The following is a 21,718-nucleotide window of genomic DNA, read 5'->3' as shown; positions in this document are numbered from 1 at the left end:
TTGTTATTTGGGGTTAATAGCTATTCTACCACATTAAAGTTCAGTGTTACCCTTGGGAAGGTTAGTTTTCAAGGATCCCCTAGTTCCATTGCTCACCCCAACACTATGCCACTGAATGGCAAGTAATTCCTAAAGGAAGAGAGTAAGTCTGGATTTTCACCTAGACAATGCCTTTCAATTTTCTCCCATTAAAAACGGATAAAGCATTACAATTTATACTGTTTACCAGACTACATCCAGGAAACAAGCAGTTTCATAACTGTTCTATTTTTTTTTTTGGTGCCCCGTGATTAACATGAATCACCCTCCCTTCCTCTTTTTGGCCAAAATAAATTTTATCATTTTTTTGGAGAGAGGGTTTTTTTTAACTTAAAAAAAAATTAGCTGAGTTAAGAAAAAAAGTTGAAGGTATTGGAGAGAAGGGAGAACTTGAAAACAAGGTCATGTTAGGAAAAACTAAGCCATATGGGGGCAGATCGACTTTCCCTGGGGAACAAATATTTATTAAATGCCTACTATGTGCCAGGTGTTTTTCAAATATTATCTTATGTGAGATAGCTAAAATTTATCTAGCACTATGTGCTACACACTGTGCTAAGCACTTTACAATCATTTTCTCATTTGATCTTCACAACCCTAGGAGATGGGTGCTGTGATTATCCCCATCTCACAGATGAGGAAACTGAGGAGAGCCGATACTAAGCGCCTCGCCCAAAGTCGCACAATTAACGTCTGAGGCCAAATTTTAACTGGGGTCTTCCTGGCCCCCGGCTCAGCGCCTACATCCACTATGAGCTGCAAAGGTGTTGTCTGTCAGGGAACAAAAACGACACCACTCGTATCACATATCTCTGGAAAGGAACACAGAACCCCGGGACGCGCACTAAACACTCAGAATTAGCCGCGCACACAACCCACGTGCAGATCATGACGCCCACGCACACCTTCTTCCGGACTCCATCTCCAGGCCCTATCCTCTGCCCGGAAGAGAAGACCTGGACTGTCCAACCCTCTGCCTGACGGTCGCGCCAGGCCGAACACTTCGCGAAGATCGCCGGAAACAGAAATCCCAAGGTCCGGCAGTACTAAAGCCACCTCTTTCCGAGAAGGCTAATGGGCATGCGCACGAAGGGGTCCTGAGCCCTTTAAATTCTTTCGGGCGGGGAGAGAGGCCCTCTTTCCCTGTCGCCGCTGAGTCGAGCGGGAGGCGGAGGCTCCCGGGGTAAGTGTGGTTGACGGGTTCGCGCGTTCAGAAGTGAAATTCTTATCTTTTCTTCACGGGCTGTGGGTTTCTGGGGTGGGCGCGAGCTGTCGTGGACCTTTCCCTTGACATGCCTTTTCCTTTTTTTCTCTTATTTTAGTGTTTTCAAAATTTAGCTTCACCCGTGAACCGCTGCCATGGCCGAGGAAGGGTAAGTGCGGGGATTGGGGGGAGGGGAGGGGTGAGGCTTAAGTGAGGATTCCTTCTGGGGTGTATAATTTTTACCCGCCTGAGCCGGGTCCGCCGTGGCCACGTGTGCACCTCGGCCTGGGGGTTTGGCGCCTCTTCAGGCTCTCCTGAAGCTTGTTCTTTTCCAATCCCCAGCCAGGGGCCCTTGTAGACTCAAACTTTTCCCACGTGACTGGCAATTTCAGGGAATGTTAGAGGAGGAATGATTAGGCCTTCAAGGAGCAAAGTGATCAGTGTTTTGATCAACTCCCTTGATTGATTACAGCATTGCTGCTGGAGGTGTAATGGACGTTAACACCGCTCTACAAGAAGTGCTGAAGACCGCACTCATCCACGATGGCCTAGCTCGTGGAATTCGTGAAGCTGCCAAAGCCTTGGACAAGTAGGTCTTGGGATTTTACAATTTTCTCATAAGACTTAATTTTCACTGATGTGCTCTCTTAAAAAGTCAAGTATGATGTCAGATTTGGTAACTAGCACCAGATTTCGAGATCTTAATTGTTAATATTTATATTGTAGTTCTCAAGTGGAGGAAAATAAAAATCGGATTTGTATTATTGCTCTTTTAGGCATTGGGAATGAATAAAAGACATAAATCATAAGTAGGTTATATTCTACCGAAAAATAACTTTTGTGCTTTATTTTAAATGAGTTGGTTTTTAAGAAACTTGTTGCTGTTCCATAGACTGAGGCTGTATAGTTAATGGTAAGACATGCAAGTTGTCCAACTGTAGAAACAGGTCTTTACTGACTCAAGATTTTGTAGAATTTTAGTAGCAAAATTTAAGTACAGAGCTGTAGTCATTTTAATTGACTGGAGATCATCACTGAATATCGTCTGTGAAAATGGTAACATTCTTTGGAATATAACAGTGATAATACATAATTTTTATTTTGGTTATAGTTTATATCCTTTACCTTTTGTAAAACTAGGAATAAAACGTGCTAAATGCTTTGAAATCTACAGTGTTTGAATGATGACTTAATGTCGGATACCCCTTCACTCCATTTATGAGTGATAAAAAATAGTCTGACAAACCTGTAGTGAGTGCAGTTCTTGCTGGGGAAAAAAGTTAGAGGCTCTTAACCTTTTTGTGTAATGTAACCCTTTGGCAGGCTGCTAAAGTCTGTGTGCCCACATAATCAAAATTTTAAGTGCATGAAGTAGCATTACAAATTACATTGAAATACTTTTACAAAAAGTTCATGGACCACTGCTTAAGAACTCTAAATCTTAATGTCTGACAACAAAAATATTTTTGCATTCAACTGGAACTCAATTTTGTACTTCAGAACATAAAGTAAACCAAAATTGGTAACTCAGTTTTTCTTACTTGGTACAGCTGATCAAGTAATTAAATAGTACTCATTTTGACAAGAGCCATTAGTTAAGACATACTTAAGAGTCCTAGTTTGAAAGTATTTTTTTTCTAGGCTAGTTACCTTGGCAAAGTAACTGCATGTGTTAAATACTACCTAATTTGGTTTTGAGAATTGTACATTTTGAAAGCTTTCTAAATCAGATGAATTCAAGTCAGTTCAATTCACTTTGGTATAGACTGGGCAAGTTCAATCCAATGGAAACATCGACTGGATGTACTTCAGCAGTGCCTGTCATGAGTCCCTTTCAACCTTAGCACCTTGGGAATGCTGCTGCACAATTTAAAAATGGATTCTAATTCGATGTCTGATCCAGCAACAGGTAACAACCTTCTATATCTGCTGGTTGATCCTAATGCTAATTATCATCTCCAAGTCAAATAAAAGCTGAGGGACAGGCTAAAGTTTTAAGAGTGCATGCTTTGTTGATTGCCCATAAGCTTTTAGAGCTCTTTGGTCACAACTAAATGGAGACAATTTGAACTTACTAAGAAAAGTACATTGGAACACCAAATGCCAGACTTAGCTCAGTATATTGGGTTGATCTGTTATAGGACTGGATGAAACCTGGCATGTAGTACTTTGCTGGGTGTTTATTGGTAGTATCATGCTGTTTGTTGCCAATGTAAAAAGGAAAAAAAAACTTTCAACACTATAGTGTGTATGTATAAGCATAAAAATTGTATAAACAATGTTATTCTAGACTAACAAGAATTTTTGTGTGCCTTTTAGACGCCAAGCCCATCTTTGTGTTCTTGCTTCTAACTGTGATGAACCTATGTATGTAAAGTTGGTTGAGGCCCTGTGTGCTGAGCACCAAATCAACTTGATCAAGGTGAGGTTTTTATAAGCTGATTTCTATGACTATAACAGGACCCTGATAAACTAGGAATTTTTGTGCCTCACTTCCAACTCCCCTCCACTAGCTACCTCCCATTTCTTTTCCCCTTTCCCTCCTGCTTATAGGGCATGTCAGATTTCTATACCCGATCACATTTTTTTCAGTATAATGTTTCTCCTAAAAGTTTGCTACTTTGTATTTAGTTAAAAAACAGGGATCTAAAAACTTTGGATTTGTATTTCTGGACTTTTGCTTTAGATCTTTGCAAGCCAGTTGTAATTCAGGATTGTATTTTACGTATTTTATTATGTTTGCTTTGGTTAGATGAAACTAAGAGAGTCAAAAGTTCTGTTGGAGTTAGTGTAGTCTGTTTCGAAACTGCTGTACATGATGACAACTTGGCTCCCTCTACTGATTATGTTGAAGAGAACAGCCATGTCACCCAATATATCTGAGCGTACAGCACCTACCTACCTTTTAATTGTTAGCTAGCCATGGTGCCATGTTCAGCATGTATATTTATTTTTAACAGGTTGATGACAACAAGAAGCTGGGTGAATGGGTAGGCCTCTGTAAAATTGACAGAGAGGGAAAGCCCCGTAAAGTGGTTGGCTGCAGTTGCGTTGTTGTTAAGGTGAGTTGATCTTGTTTTTCACCTTCAATTCAGCTTTGGACCACTGACCTTAAAAAATGACTTGCCTTTTTGTTCAGAGGAAGGACTTGATATGACTATTTCTAACAGTGTGAGAAGGGAAGCAACAGAGATCAAGAAAGCAATTGTGGGGAAATGTTTTGAGCTTCTTTATTTGAAATGAAAGTTTTCATAGTGATTTTTAAAAATAATGTACTAATTTTTTTTCCTTTTCAAATTTGAGTCATTTTAAGTGCATCATCAGAAAAAAACATGCTTAAAAAATCCTGAAAGCCAGTATAATTAATTGCATCTGGATTACCTGAATGTGTTTTTCAGAAGTAAAATGCTGGCAATAGTACAGCCATGGTACGAGCCTCAATGACTGAGGTCCTTGAGGTCCCTGAAAATGGCTACATTATATATCATACATTCTATAGTTGGGTTTTGGATGTTATAATAGTTTGAAAGGATTCTTTTTCTTCTGTACAGTTAATTCTTGCTTAGTAAATGTTAGTGAAATGTGAATTCAAAAATGCTTTTCATAAATTTAAAAGTGCTCCTTGATTTCTTTTAGGACTATGGCAAGGAATCTCAGGCCAAAGATGTCATCGAAGAATATTTTAAATGCAAGAAATGAATAAAATAAAAGCCTTGGTCTGATTTGATTTGTTGTATTAGCTGTTATTTTGGATAATTACATGTTACTTGATTTTGCCTGAAAATAGTAACTTTTAATATGTCCATATCTCATTTTTAGGGAGAATTCTTGAAGCATAAGCATAGATCTTTCAGGAAAAGAATTTTGCCACTAATATAAGTCTGAGATTTGTGTACTGAAAATTGTTTTTGAGTGTTGTTTCCCAACACTAGGATTTATTTGACTTAGTAAATTTGGATTTGCTTTCTTCTAGGTTAAAATAGGATCAAGTGAACCTACATTGGAAAAACATGCTTTGATTTAGAATCTGGTCTTGTAATTACCAAATCTTAGTTACCACATCTTAGAGTTGGAGGAACACAAAATTATTTGAATCTAGTAACAGATAGTTATTTAACACAGATCCTGTTTCATACAAATTAGGGATCTATAACAGGATTATGAGGGAGAAACCTTAAATGTGAGTAACTTGTGAAATAGCTCTGGGGCACCACTCATGGTCATTGTATAACTGCCAGTTTGAGGGTGGCAAATTCTTAAAGGGATGAGATGATCTTTTTGTGTTTCACCAACTCTCACCCATATTAATTTCTTGACCTCTTCAAGTAATATTGGTTAGTGCAGTACTTAGGATATTGGTTAAAATTATTTTGGGAGGTTGATTTAAAACATTAGGCTCTTGCCTAGCCCAACACCAGATATGAGAGTAACAAAATTTGTCCTAAAAGTCACAAGATGAGTGAATTTTGTAATTCATCAGGGAAAGGCCCAACCAGAATAAATATATGTGGGCTTTTAAGTTGGGAATGACTGAAGGCTGCCAAAGGAGGGATGAGGCAAGGTGCCAACCTTCAGAATTGTTTTGTGCAACCCTAAATAAAGGGGTGCACCTCCTGCCTTTAATTCTGAGTTGGAAACATGAGTCATGCCTTAATATGACTGAGGAATAGTATTTTCCAAACCTTTTTGGGGTCCCCCCAGCATTGCATCTGAAGAAGGAAGTTTTCTTAGATGAGTCTGGCAGATTAGCATTGTCCCATAAACTTTTTCCTTTTTTTGAGTCAATTTTTTTCCCCCTTCCCTACCTCCCTCCCCAAGACTATAGGCTATACATATACATTCTTATCAAACATTTTCACATTAATGATGTTGTAAGTAAGAATAAGTAAAATAAGTAATAAGTAAATAAGTAAAAAAAACTACTAGGGGGAACCACCAGAAAGGAAACAGCAGAAGAAAAAATAGCAAATAGTATGCTTCAATCTGCATTCAAACTCCACAGTTCCCTCTCTAGATATGGACAGCATCTTCCCATTATGAGGCCCTCAGAGATGTCCTACATCCTTGTATTTCTGAGAGGGGTTAAATCTATCAAAAGTGAGACATCACTCAATGTGGCTATCACTGTATAGGACTTCCCATCTCCACTTGCCTCACTCAGCATCAAACCATACAAAATCTTCCCAGGTTTGTCTGAAGTCTGCCTGCCTATCACTTATAATCACTTATTACTTACTATCACTTATGGTATTCCATTATGTTCACATCACATTCACAGTTATAGCTATCTTTTTCTCTCCATGCTTTTACCCCCTTGTTTATGCCCCTTCCTCTCCTCTTCCCTCCCCGGTAATGTCTTGCCCCTCATTACCACCTCCCTCACTTTTGCCTCCCCTTTCTTTTCCCCTTTCCTTCCTGTTTATAGGGAATTGTTATATTTCTATACCTGATATAACCTGATGTTATTCCCGTAAGCCAAATCTCAGTAAGATTTCAAACAATGCTCATCTCCCTCCCTTTCCCTCTGCTGTAATGGGTTTTTGTTCCTTTTCCTGTGATGTAATTTACCCTTTTCTGCCTCATTTCCTTTTCTCTCAGTACATTTTCTTAGATTACTTCACTTACTTGGATCCAATATATTGAGTCATCTACCCTTGTAGGGATGTGAACAGTTTGCCCTTATCAATAACATTTCTGTCCCATTTAACTTTATATCTCTTGAGTCTTGAATTTGAAGCTCAAATTTTCTGTTGAGCTCTGGTCTTTTTTATCAGGAATTTTGTTGAATATCCATCTCTTCCCCTGAAAGGTAATGTTCCCTTACACTGGGTAGTTGATCCTTGGTTGTAATCCAGGCCCCTTTGCCTTAAGGAATATCATTCCGTACCCCATGCTCTTTTAATGTAGAAGCTGCAAGGGCTTGTGTAATCCTGACTGGTTCCGTGATATTTAAATTGTTTCTGGCTGCTTGCAGTATTTTCTCTCTGACCTGGTAAGTTTGGAATTTGGGTACTATGTTCTTTGGCCTTTTCAGTTTGGGATCTCTTTCAGGAGGTGATCAGTGGATTCTTTCTATGGCTATTTTACCCTCTGGTTCTAGGACCTCAGGGCAGTTTTCCTTTATAAATTGTCTCTCCTGGATCGATTTTCCAGGTCAGTTTTTACCAATGAGGTATTTTACATTTTCATGTATTCATTCTTTTGTTTTTGTTTGATTCTTGCTCTCAGAGTCATTAGCTTCCATTTGCTCAATTCTAATTTTTAACTTTTTTTTCTGTTAGATTTTGTACTTCCCCATTGGGCCAATTGTAGTTTTTAGAGACTAGTTTTCTTCAGTGTACTTTTTCCAATTGGTCAATTGTATTTTTTAAGGACTTGTTTTCTACAGGTAATTTTTGTCCTTTTTCCAAGCTATTGACTCTTTTGCGTACCTCTCATTTCTTTTCCCATTTTTTCTTCTACCTCTCATTTGACTTTAAAATCCTTCTTGAGCTCTTCAAAGAAGGCTTTTTGGGCTTCAGACCAGTTCATATTCCCTTTTGAGTTTCCAGATGTGGGTTTGTTGACAATGTTGTCCTCTTCAGAATTTCTGCCTTGATCTTCACTCTTCCCCTAATCTATTTACATTTCTTTTTGCTCATGGTGTTTGCTTATTTCCTGGCCTTTAAAGAGATTGGGCTCTCCTGCTGGGGAGCAGAGGGCACTGACCCAAGCTTCTTGTGTTGAGAGCCTAGGGCCTGGTCGATGGCTTTGTGTGCTGAAGCCTCCAATGTTGGCAGTTGGATGCTGTAGGGTTCTGGCAGCTTACCTGGTGCTGGGCTGGAAACAGCAATACTGGAACTGTAGGGGTAGGATTGGGTAATGTGGCTCCTGGAGATTTCCTGCTCACCCAGGCCTTTCTTTCCTTTTGCTTTCTTCAGCTCCTTTCAGATGGATGTTGGTGGGGTTTTATCCGCCTGGCCCTTGGACCACTACTTCCCTTAGTTTTGCTGAGGTACTGGGAGAGCTGGTTGGTGTAGAATGCCAAGGCACCTGGTGGTTTTTTGAGCTGGTTTCCACCAGTTCCCCTGCCCTCAGTGAGGCATTCAGGGGTCCAGATGTGCTCCACCGCCTGGGCTTCAGGATCTTCTGGTATGCTGAGGTGGAGCTTTCCACTAGCTTGCCGGGATACCTCCCATTCTGTACTGTTCCCCTTCCCCCAGGATAAGAGTGGCCTTTCCAGTTAATCCCTCAAGCTGCATGGGCTGCCACATCCTACTGAGAGTTCAGCTGTTCCAGTGTTTTTCCTGGGGTGATATTTTCTGGGCTTTCAGGGGTTAATAAGGGAGGGTAAGAGACTCACCTCTTACTCTGCCATCTTGTCTCCTGGAAGTGGAAGTCTTATGTCTTAACTCTGAACTGGAGTATTGCTGTAGTCTCCTAAGGTAGAAGGGTTTGGGATGGAAAGGTAGTAAGTTCAGTTTTGGACAGAGAGACAGTAAAAGGATGGGGTACTACTACCAAACCAACTTCTTTATGACCTCACAACTTCGTTGGTCTGTGAGTGGAGGGAATAAGTCCCAGCTGTTTCTGATTAAGCCCTTAGGGAGGGAAGTAGAAAGGTGTCCATTTGGGAAAAAGATTACTGGCCCTCACAGAGAAGATACCCAAAGGTATAGAATACTTCTATTTAGATTTAAGACGCAGCATCCTGTCCTCTCAGCAGTGTCAGTTCCAGATCCTACCCAAAGGCACAAGAGGCTTCTCTCTGCCTAAACTTCACTTTTTATAAATAAAATACCAAGCTTAAAAAACAAAATGCCTCACTCCCCAAGACAAAATAAATCCAACTGAAAGGATCTTCCTGGGCAGATGAAAGGTGTTTTCCTTCTTACCTTCCTCTCCGTGACTCATGGTATTCACTGTGCAGGACCAACACTAAAATTCTCTGGCTGTGGAATAGACAGACTGGGACATCTTGAAGTCAAAACATATTGTAATGGTCCCTTTTAATTCTCTTGTTTAAATTCTAGTAGTCTACATGCATCCAAGTCTTTCCAGTCTTATTACTGTGGATAAGGCCTATGGACTGTGGTGCTGGGTGATGATACTACTTACTTGATGTGGTTTTGAACGTCTTCATCTTAAAGTTTCTCAAATGATCCTTCAATTCTTCAGGCATGGAAGGTAGGGATTCAAAAAGTTTGACAGGGAAGGTGGAGAGATGGGAAAGGAACTGGGGACAGTAGAGAAGGGTCAAGGAAAGGTGAGGAAAGAATACATTCCAGACATGGTGAACTATCCATGCAAAACAAGGGATGCAGAAGGTGGAATATTGTACATGGAGAATACCCATAGGCCAACTTAACTGAAAGAGTCCGTGTGATCTGCAAATAGAAAGGCAGGCAGGGACCAGGTTATGGAGGGTTTTAAATACCAAACTGAGGATTTTATATTTTGTTCTAGAGGCAATAGGGACATACTAAGGATTTTTGAGTAAGGTATGACAGATTTTAGTAATATAAATTTGGCATATATTCAACAATTCAACAAGCTTTTATTGAGATCTTGCTATGTGGCAGAAATTGTGCTAGGTACTGAGGATGCAAAGACAGAAAAGAAATAGTTCTTGTCCTCAAGGATCTTACCTCCTATTGGGGAAAAACGTATATGAAGATAAGTATACAAAGTATATACAAAATATAGGGTTTCCCTGAAGTCTTTTTTAAGCTATTAAAGCTTAATTAAGGCTTAAGTATAAGTTATTAAAGCCTAAAACTACACTAAGACTTTTGGGACTCCCTGTATATATAGACTTTAGTATGTTATGTCTGGACCCTCTCTGGGCCAGGAAGGCCACATCACCTTCTCAGTTCTCAGGGTTGTCAGGTATCCTGAGGATTTATTAGTCTCTTCTCCACCATTGCCTCAAGCTGCTACCAGTTCTGTTCCTCCTGCTTTTAGAAACCCAGTGACTCACCCCAGTTTCATTTAAACACTTAATATTAGGCATCTTTTACAAAGATTTACAAGAACAAATATATAATGTCTTCCCTAACACTTGAAAGTCATAATACCCCTTATACAACCTTGGTCTATTGTGGGTGGGTGGGAAGTGGGAATTAGGCTTGAAATTGATCTCAGTTGTTTCAGAGCATTGTTCCACCAAAGTTCACATATGGTGGTGGTGTTTCAGGCCTCTCTTTGTCTGGAGTCACAAAGGTCACTCCATGCTCCTTAATATGTTGCTGCTTTCTGCAACACCTGGCCTAGATTCCTAGACTTACATGGCTTGTTTTCCCTGCCTTTCAACTCCACAGGTTGGAGTCTCCTCTCTCTTTACCTACAACAGAGAAGAAGGAGCAAAAGGTCAAGGAGGCCCCATTTTGGGGGGAACCATATGGCCTTGCTGAAGGGTAGCCCTATAGCCATTCCTTCCCCTTTAACCCATGGTCTCTCACCTGATGCTGTGTGGTAAGTGGAATCACCTCTTCCTCAAGAGGTGAAGTCAGCCAAAGCTTGCTGGAGCTGACTTGGGCCCTTTTGAAGACAGTTTCATTTACTCAGCTAATGGAAAAAGCCTTCTCCCAACCGTGTGGTAGGCCAACCAGAACCAGTTTATAGACTATCCATGCATGTACTTCCCTCTTACATCATCACAATTCTAAAAATAGCTACCTATTTTTCTGTACACTGACTGATGGGGTCTGTACATACACTAGATCCCTATGAAAAATATAGGTAGGTACCGCAGAATTTATTATTTGACTTGCTGAAATCTAAGCAAATTATGTCTATGACATTTCCTCTGTCCATCTGTTACTGTACTGATGGATGGAATGCTGGACTTGGAGTCAAAACGACCAATATTCAAATCCTGCCTCCTTGTTTTTAATAGCTGTGTAATCATACATAAATGTGATCGAGGTTCGAGCAACACTTTAAGACCATAAGTCTTTTTTTGGCAATCAGGCTTAAGTGACTTATGTGGGGTCACAAAACTATTAAGTGTCTGAGGCCAGATTTGAACTTAGGTCCTCCTGACTCCAAGGCTGGAGCTCTATTTGCTGTTCCACCTAACAGCCCCAACTGTAAGTCTTAAAGCCTTAACTTGGAATCTATCTGCAGCCTTCGTTCATGGAGGGAGACAGAAATCACATTATTATGGAAACCAGTACTGATCATTCTAATAAATATTTCATAAAATGAAAGGAGGTTAGTCTAGCATGACTTTTTTATTTTTTTCTCAATTACATGTAAAAATAATTTTAAACATTCATTTTTAATAATTTTTGAGTTCCAAATTCCCTTTTTTCCCCTCCCCCCTCCTTGAGAAAGCAAGCACTTTGATATGTTATACATGTTAAGTCATGCAAAACAATTCCATATTAGCCGTATCATGACTTTTAAATGAACTTATGTTAGTCTTTAGTAATCATTGCTTCCTTTTTAAAGTGATCACAAAATGTCTAACTTTAACCTTGTGCTCTGCAATTCTCCTAGAGATTGAAATCAAGTACATAGGCCTACAGTTTTCAGAACTGACTTTTTCCTGCTGCTAATTAGACATTTCACATTTCACCTATAGTGAGCACAATTTGGGCCTTTTGTGATCGAAATGTGATTTTGAGTTCTGCATGGCTCCTTTCTCTGATACTTTTTCCTTGTACCAGCCCATTCCTGGTACTGCTGGTACTGCAACTACAAAAGATCACTTTGATGACTACTGAAGCCACTTCCTTCCTGGCCTAGGAGGACCTCCTGAACTGAAATTCACAAGATTGCTGGGATTACTCTATATCAAAGTTGCTGAACAGTAACCTAGTTGGAAAAAACAGACAAAAAAACATAAGAAAATAGAGGTTGGCCCATCCCAGGTACAAGCTTGCCTAGGTAGGACACTGGGACCGGATTGGGCTAAGTGTTGTTCCAGCTGCCTCCCTCTGCTTTCCCGTCTCATGAACAAAGACGCAGCTCATCCTCATACTTTGAAACTAGAAAGATAGAAGAGCTCTAAGGGTCAGTCATCCTTTTAGTATAGCCACAGACTTCTAGCTCAGTAGCTCATTGAGACACTTCATTATCATATGGTGCAAACACCTGACAATATGACCAAAAGGCAGCTATCAAAGGACATCTGTGCATCTTCTGAAAGGGGAGAAGTCCATTTGTTGACTAGAATGCTGACTGTGCTTTAAGGGATCACCACTAAGGGGTGGCTCCAAGAAGCTGTAGCATGCGCAATGACCACAGCCTGGTAAAACCATCTGGGCAAATAGTCTAAACCAGATTAAGGTTAATCAATAGGATTCAAACCCATCAGTGAGTTAGGGGGATGTTCACCCCAAGCATATGAAGACTTCCCACAGAATGGGTGGAGGAGAGCAACTTGTTCTAATGGCCATGACATTGGCTAATGCAGGCACTGTGGAATGCATAGAACTTGGTCAGACATTTTAGACGCCAAGGTCATCCACTGCCCTGTCATCTTGACTGTTTTTCTTGCCACTAGACTTTGATGACTCTGGAAGAGCGAGTGAGACTAACAACTTGGTGCAAATCTACCTCACTTAAATCCAATTTCACTCACAAGTTAAGACATCATCCCATGCTACCATCACTCCTCATAGAAAATGAAAGACAAACAACTCTGGGGTGTTTTTATATCTATATTTCCTTGTTTTCATCTTTTTTTTGAACATGTGCTTTTTGTAGATGTAAGCTTATCTCACAACCCCTTGTACAATAACACTGATCTAACATTGTCAATATTCCATTTTTGAGAGTCTCATATCCCTTTGTAACAGGCTTCTTTCAGCCGATGGGATCATACCTATATTTTCCTTTGCATTTGTTTTTTATCTCTCTCCCTTAAAATCCATTTTGAAATACATTTCTTTCCCCTTTGTATTTGCAAGAAATCTATTATTGAAAAATGAGCAAGTACCCAAAGTTGACCAATGGACTGCTAGGTGACGGAGTGGCTAGAGTGTTGACGCTGGAGTCAGGAAGACTCATCTTTGTGAGTTCAAATCTGGCCTCAGACACTTACTAGCTATGTGACCTTGGGAAAGTCACTTAACCCTGCTTGCCTCAATTTCCTCCTCTATAAAATGAGCTGGAGAAGGAAATGACAAACCATTCCAATATCTGCCAAGAAAATGGGGTCACAATGAATCAGACATGACTGAGAAATGACTGAACAACAACTGAATGTACTGGGGCATTGTGATAAGTGGTGGGGATACAAGTATAATGAATGGAGCAATCCTTATGTAAGGAGCTTTTATTCTGTCTTGGAGTCAAGAAATATGCATATATATATATATATATATATATGTACATATATAATTCAATAGAAAGAACAGATAAATAAAAAGTAGTGTGATACAGGATAGTTTGAGAGGGAGGCTTCTAGAAGCTGAGGGGAGCAGTAAAGGCTTCTTTAGAAGGTGGTGCTTGAACTGAGACTTGAAGGCAAAGAGGTATTCTATGAGATGGAGGTGAGGAGGGTATGCATTCTATGTACTGAAGACAGCTAATGTAAAGGCAGTAGAGACAGTGGTGGAGTGTTTTGTGTGAGGAACAGAGAAAAGGGCAATTTGTTTGGATCACAGATTGCAAGAGGAGAGAAATGTCCAAATTAGGGCTGGAAAGATGGGTTGGGGCAAGGTGATAAAGGGCTTTAACAGCTAAACAGAGTAGTTTATATTTCATTCTAGGAGCAATAGAAAGCCACTGGAGAAGGGGAATGACATGGCTGATCTTGCTTAAGGAACATCGCTTTGACAGTGGTAGGGAGGATAGACTGAAGTAAGCAAATTGAGGAAAAGACCATGTAGGCTGTTGGAGTAATTAGGTGAGAGGTGATGCAGTCGTTAACTAAACTTGTACTTGAGTGAGTGGGGAGAAGGGTTCTCAATTCATTCAAATCTCTTTGAAAGGCTACCTCCATCCCCAAGATGGATGTAAGTTGGACAATTGTTCTTTTTAGATACGTGTTTTGTTTGTTTTGAAAAGACGGGAGCCAAATAAGGCACAACTTATGAACCTCTCTCTCTCCTACTGGCAATCTTCAAGAAACAACTGAATGACTTTTTTTTTTTTGAAAAAGGAATTGTTTTGTTGGCCTAAACCACTGAGATCCTCTCCAACTTGGAAATTATTTGACTTATCAACTGTGCTTTTTGGCATGTTTTTAGAATTTTTTTTTTAAATTATGAACTTAAATAACAAACACAAACATTCCGATATACAAAGAATAAAAATGGGTTATATATGAAACCATAAAATTTTATATACAGTTTGTTTATATATCTATGCCTATATATTTATATATATCCATCCATCTATCTATTTGAAAGTGAAGTAATCAGAATTTCTATTGTGCCACCCTCTGAACTATTGTTTCTTTTATTCCATGTATTTTTATTTGATTTTATTAATTTTAGTTTTCAACAATCACTTTCATATACTTTTGAGTTTAAAATTTTTCTCCCTCTCTCTCCTTCCTCCTACTCCTCCCTCCCCAAGATGAGTGCAATCAGATATAGGCTTTACATATAGATTTCTATTAAACATATTGTACATTAGTTATGTTGTAAGGAAGAATTAGAACCAATAGGAGGAACCACATCTTCCATGTCTTTTCATTTAAAACAAAAATTAGAATCATTGATATTTTTTATTTTATATCTTTTTTTATTTCTGAAGCCTTGTCCTCTTCCCCACTCAAAGAGCACTTTATTACAATAAAGAATTTTGAAAAAGAGAGAGAAAGAAAAAAAACAGCAGTTTTAACTGACACATTGACCAAGTCTCTCATCATACGCTGTGATCATACTCACAGTTCCCTATCCTCTACAAAGAAGGGAGAGTGGCACAGTCTTGTACCTCTTCTTTGTGACAATCTTAGTATACAGTGTTTACTCTGGATTATTCTTCTATCCATGTATGTTTTTGCAGTCACTGTTTATGTTTTCTTGGTTCTGCTTATTTCACTTTACATCAGTTTGTGTAAGTCTTCCTATATGTCTTCTTTGATTGCTAATTGTTTAATTGAAGCCTTCTGCTTTAATGAGGTAGATGGACAACTCTTGAAGAGTTTTGTTTAGCCTAGCTTCTTGCAGTGAAGGGCAACGTGTGATATGCAAACAATTTTCTGTAAGGCTTTCTAATCAAGGTGGAATTTCTTATTTAAGTAATTATCTTGGGAGAGTAGAAAGGTAAATAGAAACTCAGTTAATTAATCTTTAATTGCTCTTTCTTGCTGCCGATATTAATGGAAATCTTAGTTGTGACACATTTGGAATTCCTGTAATTATCAGAGTTAGAAAAAAAGTGTACTTCCCAGGGGTGTGTGTGTGTGTGTGTGTGTGTGTGTGTGTGTGTGTGTGTGTGTGTTTTGGTGGGGGGAGGGCAGCTAGATGGGGCAGTGGATAGAGTGTTGGGCTGAAGTCGGAAAGACTCATCTTCCTGAATTCAAATCTGGCCGCAGACATTTATTAGCTGACCCTTGGACAAGTCACTTCATCCTATTTGCCTCAGTTACCTCATCTGTAAAATGAGCTGGAGAAGGAAATAGCAAACTATTCTAGTGTATTTGCCAAGAAAACCCCAAATAGGGTCACAAATCGTTGGAAACAACAACAAAGTTTTATTTTTTTTTCTTCTAGAGTTGATGACTAAATATAAATATCACTAGCAAAATCCAAATTTTGATGCTAACTTTGAGTATCCAATAACAATAATCACATTAGAAATTACTTTTGAATATGATAAAGTATAATTTATTTTTTACTATGTGTGGCTGAAGTTTAAATATTTTAAATCTTGATCTGTATTGGAGTCAAGATCTGAATTCAAATCCTGATTCTGAACTCTGTGACCTTGGGTAAGATGCTTAATCTCTCTAAGCCTAGATAAATTTCCCCATCGGAAGACGATTGGATTTGATAACCTCTGGCCTTTCTTCTGGCTCTAAATATATGATCCTGTGAAATGATATTTAAAATTTTAATTCTGGAATTTCCTAACTCATCACTTGAGGATCAATTCTACTCTTTGGTGGTAATGTAGAAAGTTAGAAGTTTATACAGTGCTTTGGGAGACATATCAGCTAGAGCTGAAGTTGTCCTATCACAATATAAATTAGATGATGAAAAGTTTGGCTAATGGCCATGAAGCACTGGTCCTGGCATGTTGATTATATATTCAGACCTTGTTCCATTATCCATGTTGGGAACTTGGCTGGAATTCTTTGAAGGTCAAAAGACAACAAAACAGGCTAATACTAGAAAGTGGATTCCTTCCACCCGACTCATTTCTCTTATAATGAGGAGATAATAGATTTGACAAAAATTTCTTTCAGGACGTGAGGATGATCATCTCTTTAACTTAAGCATCTCCATCCTCCCTTGCACCTTTAATATATCAGATTCATCTCTCCCTGGTAAGGAAAATTAATCTTTCCAATTGGGCCTCTCTTGGAGTGGGATGGTGCCAAGCTGTCTCAATTTCCCTCCACTTCAACTTCACCCTAGGGAATTGGGTGGAGCAATATATATCCCATCACAATCTGGGGTACATAGCTCTAAGAGCCTGAAAAAATAATTTTAAAAGCCATTTTGAGGTCTGGGAGCACTAAAGAGCATGTGAAATCAGGGAAACTATTTTTACACTGCTATAACTCCTCTTTGAAGCCCATTTATTGAGACATATGCCAACAGTACAGTATTTTAAGAGTGAGGTGAATAAAACCTTACACAAATGCAGCATTTGTCTCTCTATTTTTCCTTCTCTCAACCTAACCACACTTAAGTAAAATTTACCAAAGGATATAAAACTCCTGTTTATACCTGGTTGGCTTGTTAGAGAAATACCCTTTAAAAGACCTGTGGTGCTTCAGATTACTGCCATACCAAGTTAAAAGGAGCAATGTGCATATGTACTAAAAAAAAATGTGGAATCAATAGGCAGAAAAGAAAATATTAATGTATAAATTAATTTAAAATTGAAACTTGGCTTTTAAATTTGATGCTTGATAATATGGCAGTTTTCATGGTTCTGCAAATATATTGCCTACTCAGCAGCACAGTGTCTTGCTGAAAGGTACTAGTGTACGTATGCTTAGGTTATTAAGACTGCTATACCATTTTCCACCAAGTAATAATCATTTGAGTAAAGGTAAAAGGAGAACTGCCTCCCCCACCACCAATTTTAAAGTAAAGAAATCTAGGTCAATCAATTAAACAATCAGTGACCATTTTTAAGGGCCTACTGTGTGTTACTGAATATATAAATACAAAGAATGGAACAGTCTTTGTTTTCAAGGGGTTCTTTTGAGGTCAAGATTTTATTTGTGAAATTTCTGTCCAGAATTTTTTTTTTCATTAAATCAGAATGTTATTAAGATGTTAATGCACTATGACATATGCTGACGTAGAGAAAGGTCTTTAGAACAAAGTGAAAGATGCTTGTGAGAATAAATTTAATAATACCTTCTATGTGAAGTATGTTAGGTCCTTGGTTGAGTGCTAGATAAGTACCACATTGTTAGTATAATTGTCATTGTCATTTTGGCTTATTGAGAGTGACCTACTATATTAATTGTATTATAAGTCAATGGTCTGTTTTGGGGGGAATAGCACAGTGTAGAGTGTAGAGAGGTACTCCTGGAGTTAGGTGGGTTCACATCTCTCCTTTGAATCTTTCTAGGAATGTGACTGTGTGTAAGCCACTTCTCTTTCTAAGCCTTAGTTTCCTCCTCTGCAAAATGGGGATAATACCTGGAGTAACTACTTCTCAGGGTTGTTCTCAAATGACGTAATGTAGGTAAAACTCTGTATAAATTAGATGTTTTTATCATTAGTGGATTGCTTGGGGTAGATATGCGGAATATTCACTTACATAGTTCCTTACTAGTGAGTGATGCTTAGTAACTATTTGTTAAGTTAAATTGAATTGAAATAGATTTACAAGAAGTCTAACTTGCTTCCAAGTTGAAAGTTAGTATGCATTTTCACTGGGAGATATGGGAAGGAATAAGGCTCACATTTTAGAGTACAAGCAGTTTTTTTTTTAAGGATGAAATTAAATCCTCACTGGAGATAAATTCATTCTTTTCTAAGCCTTGTGTCTTTTAGCCAAAAACACCTTCAAAGAACTGGTAACATGGTGACAGTGAAAAAAATGCCAATGTTCTAAGAGGCTATGAAGTCTGTGGATGCTATTAATCAAGAGTTGACCTCATCTTTCATGTAGTAACAAGAGAACATAAAGTACTTTATGTTTTGGCAAGCCACATATTCTCAATAAAAATGGTATTTTATTGGAGTGAAAAATGCCAATGATGTTTCCTCCGATGACCAAACCATAGAACAGTAGTTGTGAAACTATAGATCTTACCTCATGCATTAAAGTAAAAGATTAGTCCATGCCACCTGTGCTATTTTAGAGGTATTTTTCTAGTCAAGTATCCATCATTATTCAGAATTTGCATCAATTAATTTGAATGTGATATGTTATATCTTATTTTTAAAGGGGGGAAAAGATGCCCCATAGTAACATCATTCTTACTTCTATATTCATATAGGAAATTATCAATGGACTCATGTCAACCAGGAAAGATGGTCTCCGTTGATGTGCCCCCAAGAGATTTGTGCTGTTTAACATTTCAATTAGTGACTTGAATAAAGATAGAAATGGCATGCTTATTGAATTTACAGAGGGCACAGTGCTGAAGAGAGAGCTACTACATTACTTAACAGTCAAGAGTGAAAAAAAAAGACTAGAACATTGGGACAAATAGAATGAGATGACTTTAATGGAGATAAATGAAAAGTCAACACTTGGATTAAAACTTTCAAATATAAAAGTGTAAATTGTGAGAGACATGGCTATAAAGTAGTTCATCTGGAAAAGATCTAGGGGGTTTTGGTGGAACACAAGCTCAATATGACTGCAAGCTGTTATGACAATATGGCAGTCAAGAAAGACAATGCAAGCTTAAGTTACATTAAGTGAGTCAGAGTGTCCAAGACCAGGGAGATAATAGTACACTGTGCCTTGCCCTGGGTCAGACTATATCTGCAACATCATTTTCAGTTCTTGGTACCATATTTTATGAAGAACAATGATGTACTGGAGAGCTTCCATTCAGAGGAAGGCAACTAGCATGATTAAAAGCTGCAAGCATGACAATCATTTGAAGGAACTGGAGATATTTAACTTGGAGAAGAAAAGACTTAAGGAGAATATCATTACCTGTCTTAAAGGGTTGGAAGGGTTGTCACGTGGAAGAGGGAATCAATAGACTTGCTTGGTCTAGCCCCAGGAGGCAGAACAAGGGGATGATGGATAGAATTTGCAGAGAAGCAAATTGAGGCCTGAGAGCAGACAATACATACTTCCTAATAATTAAAGCTGTCTCAAAGCAGAATGGAGGTAGGGGATTTTTGCCTCAATGGATTTTTTTTGGCAAAAGCTGTATGACTAATTATCATAAAAGGAAAGTAATAGAAAGGATTCTTGTTCAGGTGTGGGTTGGACTTTGTGACCTCGGAGGTTCCTTCTAATTGTGAGAGTCTGTGATTCTGGGAAACAGTCTCTTACCTGAAAAAGAAAAAAAAATATATAAGCTGGTGTTGTAGTTAGCAGATCTCTAAGATTCTTTCCAGCTCTAAAATTCCATGATTTTATGATTTCTGCAGAGGAGTAAACCTCATGACTTGCCAACAGGAATTATGTGAATGTTAGAGTTCTGCTATCTTAAGCCGATCCTATACTAATTTATGCTTTTTTTAGCCTTTGGACGTGAGCCCACTGGCCAGGGGCTTTGTCTAATTCTAGGTTCTATGTAAGGCAGAGCAGGTAGGTGTCTGACTAGGGCATAATTGCACACTATATTTTTACTTTACATCCTACAGTTAGCTTTTTTGCCAGATGATTACAGAATCTTTTCGGTTGTTCATCTAGCCTGACTCTTTGTGACCCCATTTGGGGTTTTCTTGGCAAAGATAACTGGAGTAGTTTGCCATTTGCTTCTCCAGCTCATTTGACAGATGAGGAAACTGAGGCAAACAGGGTTAAGTGACTTGCCATGGGTCTTACCTCTAGTAAGTGTCTGGTAAATTAATAATTAAAATGGCTATGGGAGAATTATATATGGGGCTTACCCTATATTTTATGGATACAAAAATGTATACTATATTGAAGATTTGAGTAAATTATTTGCTTACATTTGTGTAATGCTGCCCTTGCCCATTTAAATTTTTAACAATGTTATTAATAGCTTTTGGTTTTATGTCACTGTCATTTCCAAATCTATTCCTTTTACTGTTCCCTGTCTACAATCATACCTTCTGACAATGAATAAAATTAGAAAGGGAAAAAAAAATCAGCAAAACTAATCAACACATCAGCTGAGTCCAACATGATCTGTAGCTATGTAAACACAAAGTAGAATGAGGGGACATATATTTCCGTATCTCTTCTTTGGGGCCACGCTTGGTCTTAATCATTATACAACATTCAGTTTTGATGTTATTGGTTTTTTCCATTTCCAGTGTTGTAGTCATTGAGTGTATTGTTTTCCTACCTTAGCATTCTTCACTTTCTGTCATTTCACATAAGTCTCCCTGTGCTTCTTTGTAATTTTAATATTTTGTTATTCAAAAATAATAACATTACTGAGCCATAACCTGTATCATACCATTGCTCAGTATATGGGCATCTGCCTTGTTTCCCAATTTTTAGTACTAGAAAAAGTGCTGGTATAAATATTTTAGTGTATATGTGATATTTCTTTTTATCTTTGACTTCCTTGGGATAAACATTAATAGCTAGCATTTATGTAGTTGCTTCCACGTGCCAGACATTGTGTTAATTGCTTAACAAATAGTATCTTATTTAATCCTCAAAACCCTGGAAGGTAGGTGCTGTTATTATCCTTGGTTTACAGTTGAGGAAACTGAGGCAAACAGGTTAAATGACTTGGCCAGGGTCATACAACTCATGAGTACCTGAGACCAGATTTAAACTCAGGTCTTTCTGACTTTAGACCCAGTGCTCTATCCACTGTGTCACCTAGCAGTGGGATCCCTGGGTCAGCAGTTAGGAATATTTTAGTAATTTCCTTAGTATAATTCCAAATTGCCTTCCAGAATAGTTTGGACCAATTCATAGCTCCATTGATAGTGTTTTAGAATGCCTATCTTTCCACAATGCTCCAACATTGACTGTTGTCATCCTTTGTCATCTTTAACATTTTGCTAGCTATCACCACTTTAATTTTATTGCTGTTTTTCTCTTTCTTGCTTCTTATGTTTCTCAAGGGTATAGATTGGGTGGTTTTCCAGATCATATCTGTGGTTAGAATATTGATATAGCACTGACCATTTTCAGATTGTAGAATTTACCCAAAAGAAATTGGAGATTTTGAGTTACTAGCTGCAGGGCTGGAAGTAACAGGACAGAGAAATACTGATGAGTATTGCA

The 21,718-nt window shown here is 38.5% G+C and overlaps 1 protein-coding gene, 1 long non-coding RNA gene and 3 other non-coding genes across 5 annotated transcripts; all 5 read left to right on the top strand.

Annotated features, from left to right (window-relative positions):
- The first annotated feature begins 1,134 nt into the window (after positions 1 to 1,134).
- RPS12 (ribosomal protein S12) lies at positions 1,135 to 4,970 on the top strand. Its single transcript, XM_020987096.2, has 6 exons — positions 1,135 to 1,222; positions 1,362 to 1,412; positions 1,716 to 1,832; positions 3,563 to 3,665; positions 4,204 to 4,305; positions 4,880 to 4,970. Exons 2-6 carry the CDS (start codon positions 1,399 to 1,401, stop codon positions 4,940 to 4,942), a joined length of 399 nt encoding a protein of 132 aa, XP_020842755.1. The 5' UTR covers positions 1,135 to 1,222; positions 1,362 to 1,398; the 3' UTR covers positions 4,943 to 4,970.
- Positions 2,419 to 2,489, top strand: LOC144458073 (small nucleolar RNA SNORD101). Its single transcript, XR_013487625.1, has one exon. It is a non-coding gene; the product is annotated as a small nucleolar RNA SNORD101 (small nucleolar RNA).
- Positions 4,052 to 4,135, top strand: LOC144458130 (small nucleolar RNA SNORD100). The gene has a single exon (XR_013487682.1). It is a non-coding gene; the product is annotated as a small nucleolar RNA SNORD100 (small nucleolar RNA).
- On the top strand, positions 4,594 to 4,723 carry LOC144458112 (small nucleolar RNA SNORA33). The gene has a single exon (XR_013487664.1). It is a non-coding gene; the product is annotated as a small nucleolar RNA SNORA33 (small nucleolar RNA).
- A 4,059-nt stretch (positions 4,971 to 9,029) lies between the features above and the next one.
- LOC144457549 (uncharacterized) lies at positions 9,030 to 18,930 on the top strand. The gene is made up of 2 exons (XR_013486940.1): positions 9,030 to 9,409; positions 18,816 to 18,930. It is a non-coding gene; the product is annotated as an uncharacterized LOC144457549 (long non-coding RNA).
- The last annotated feature ends 2,788 nt before the right edge of the window (positions 18,931 to 21,718 follow it).

This window comes from Phascolarctos cinereus, unplaced genomic scaffold, assembly GCF_003287225.1.
Source record: "Phascolarctos cinereus isolate Bilbo 61053 unplaced genomic scaffold, phaCin_HiC Scaffold_5;HRSCAF=322, whole genome shotgun sequence".
Lineage (NCBI taxonomy): Eukaryota > Metazoa > Chordata > Mammalia > Diprotodontia > Phascolarctidae > Phascolarctos > Phascolarctos cinereus.
This window is presented reverse-complemented; position numbering and strand designations above follow the sequence as displayed.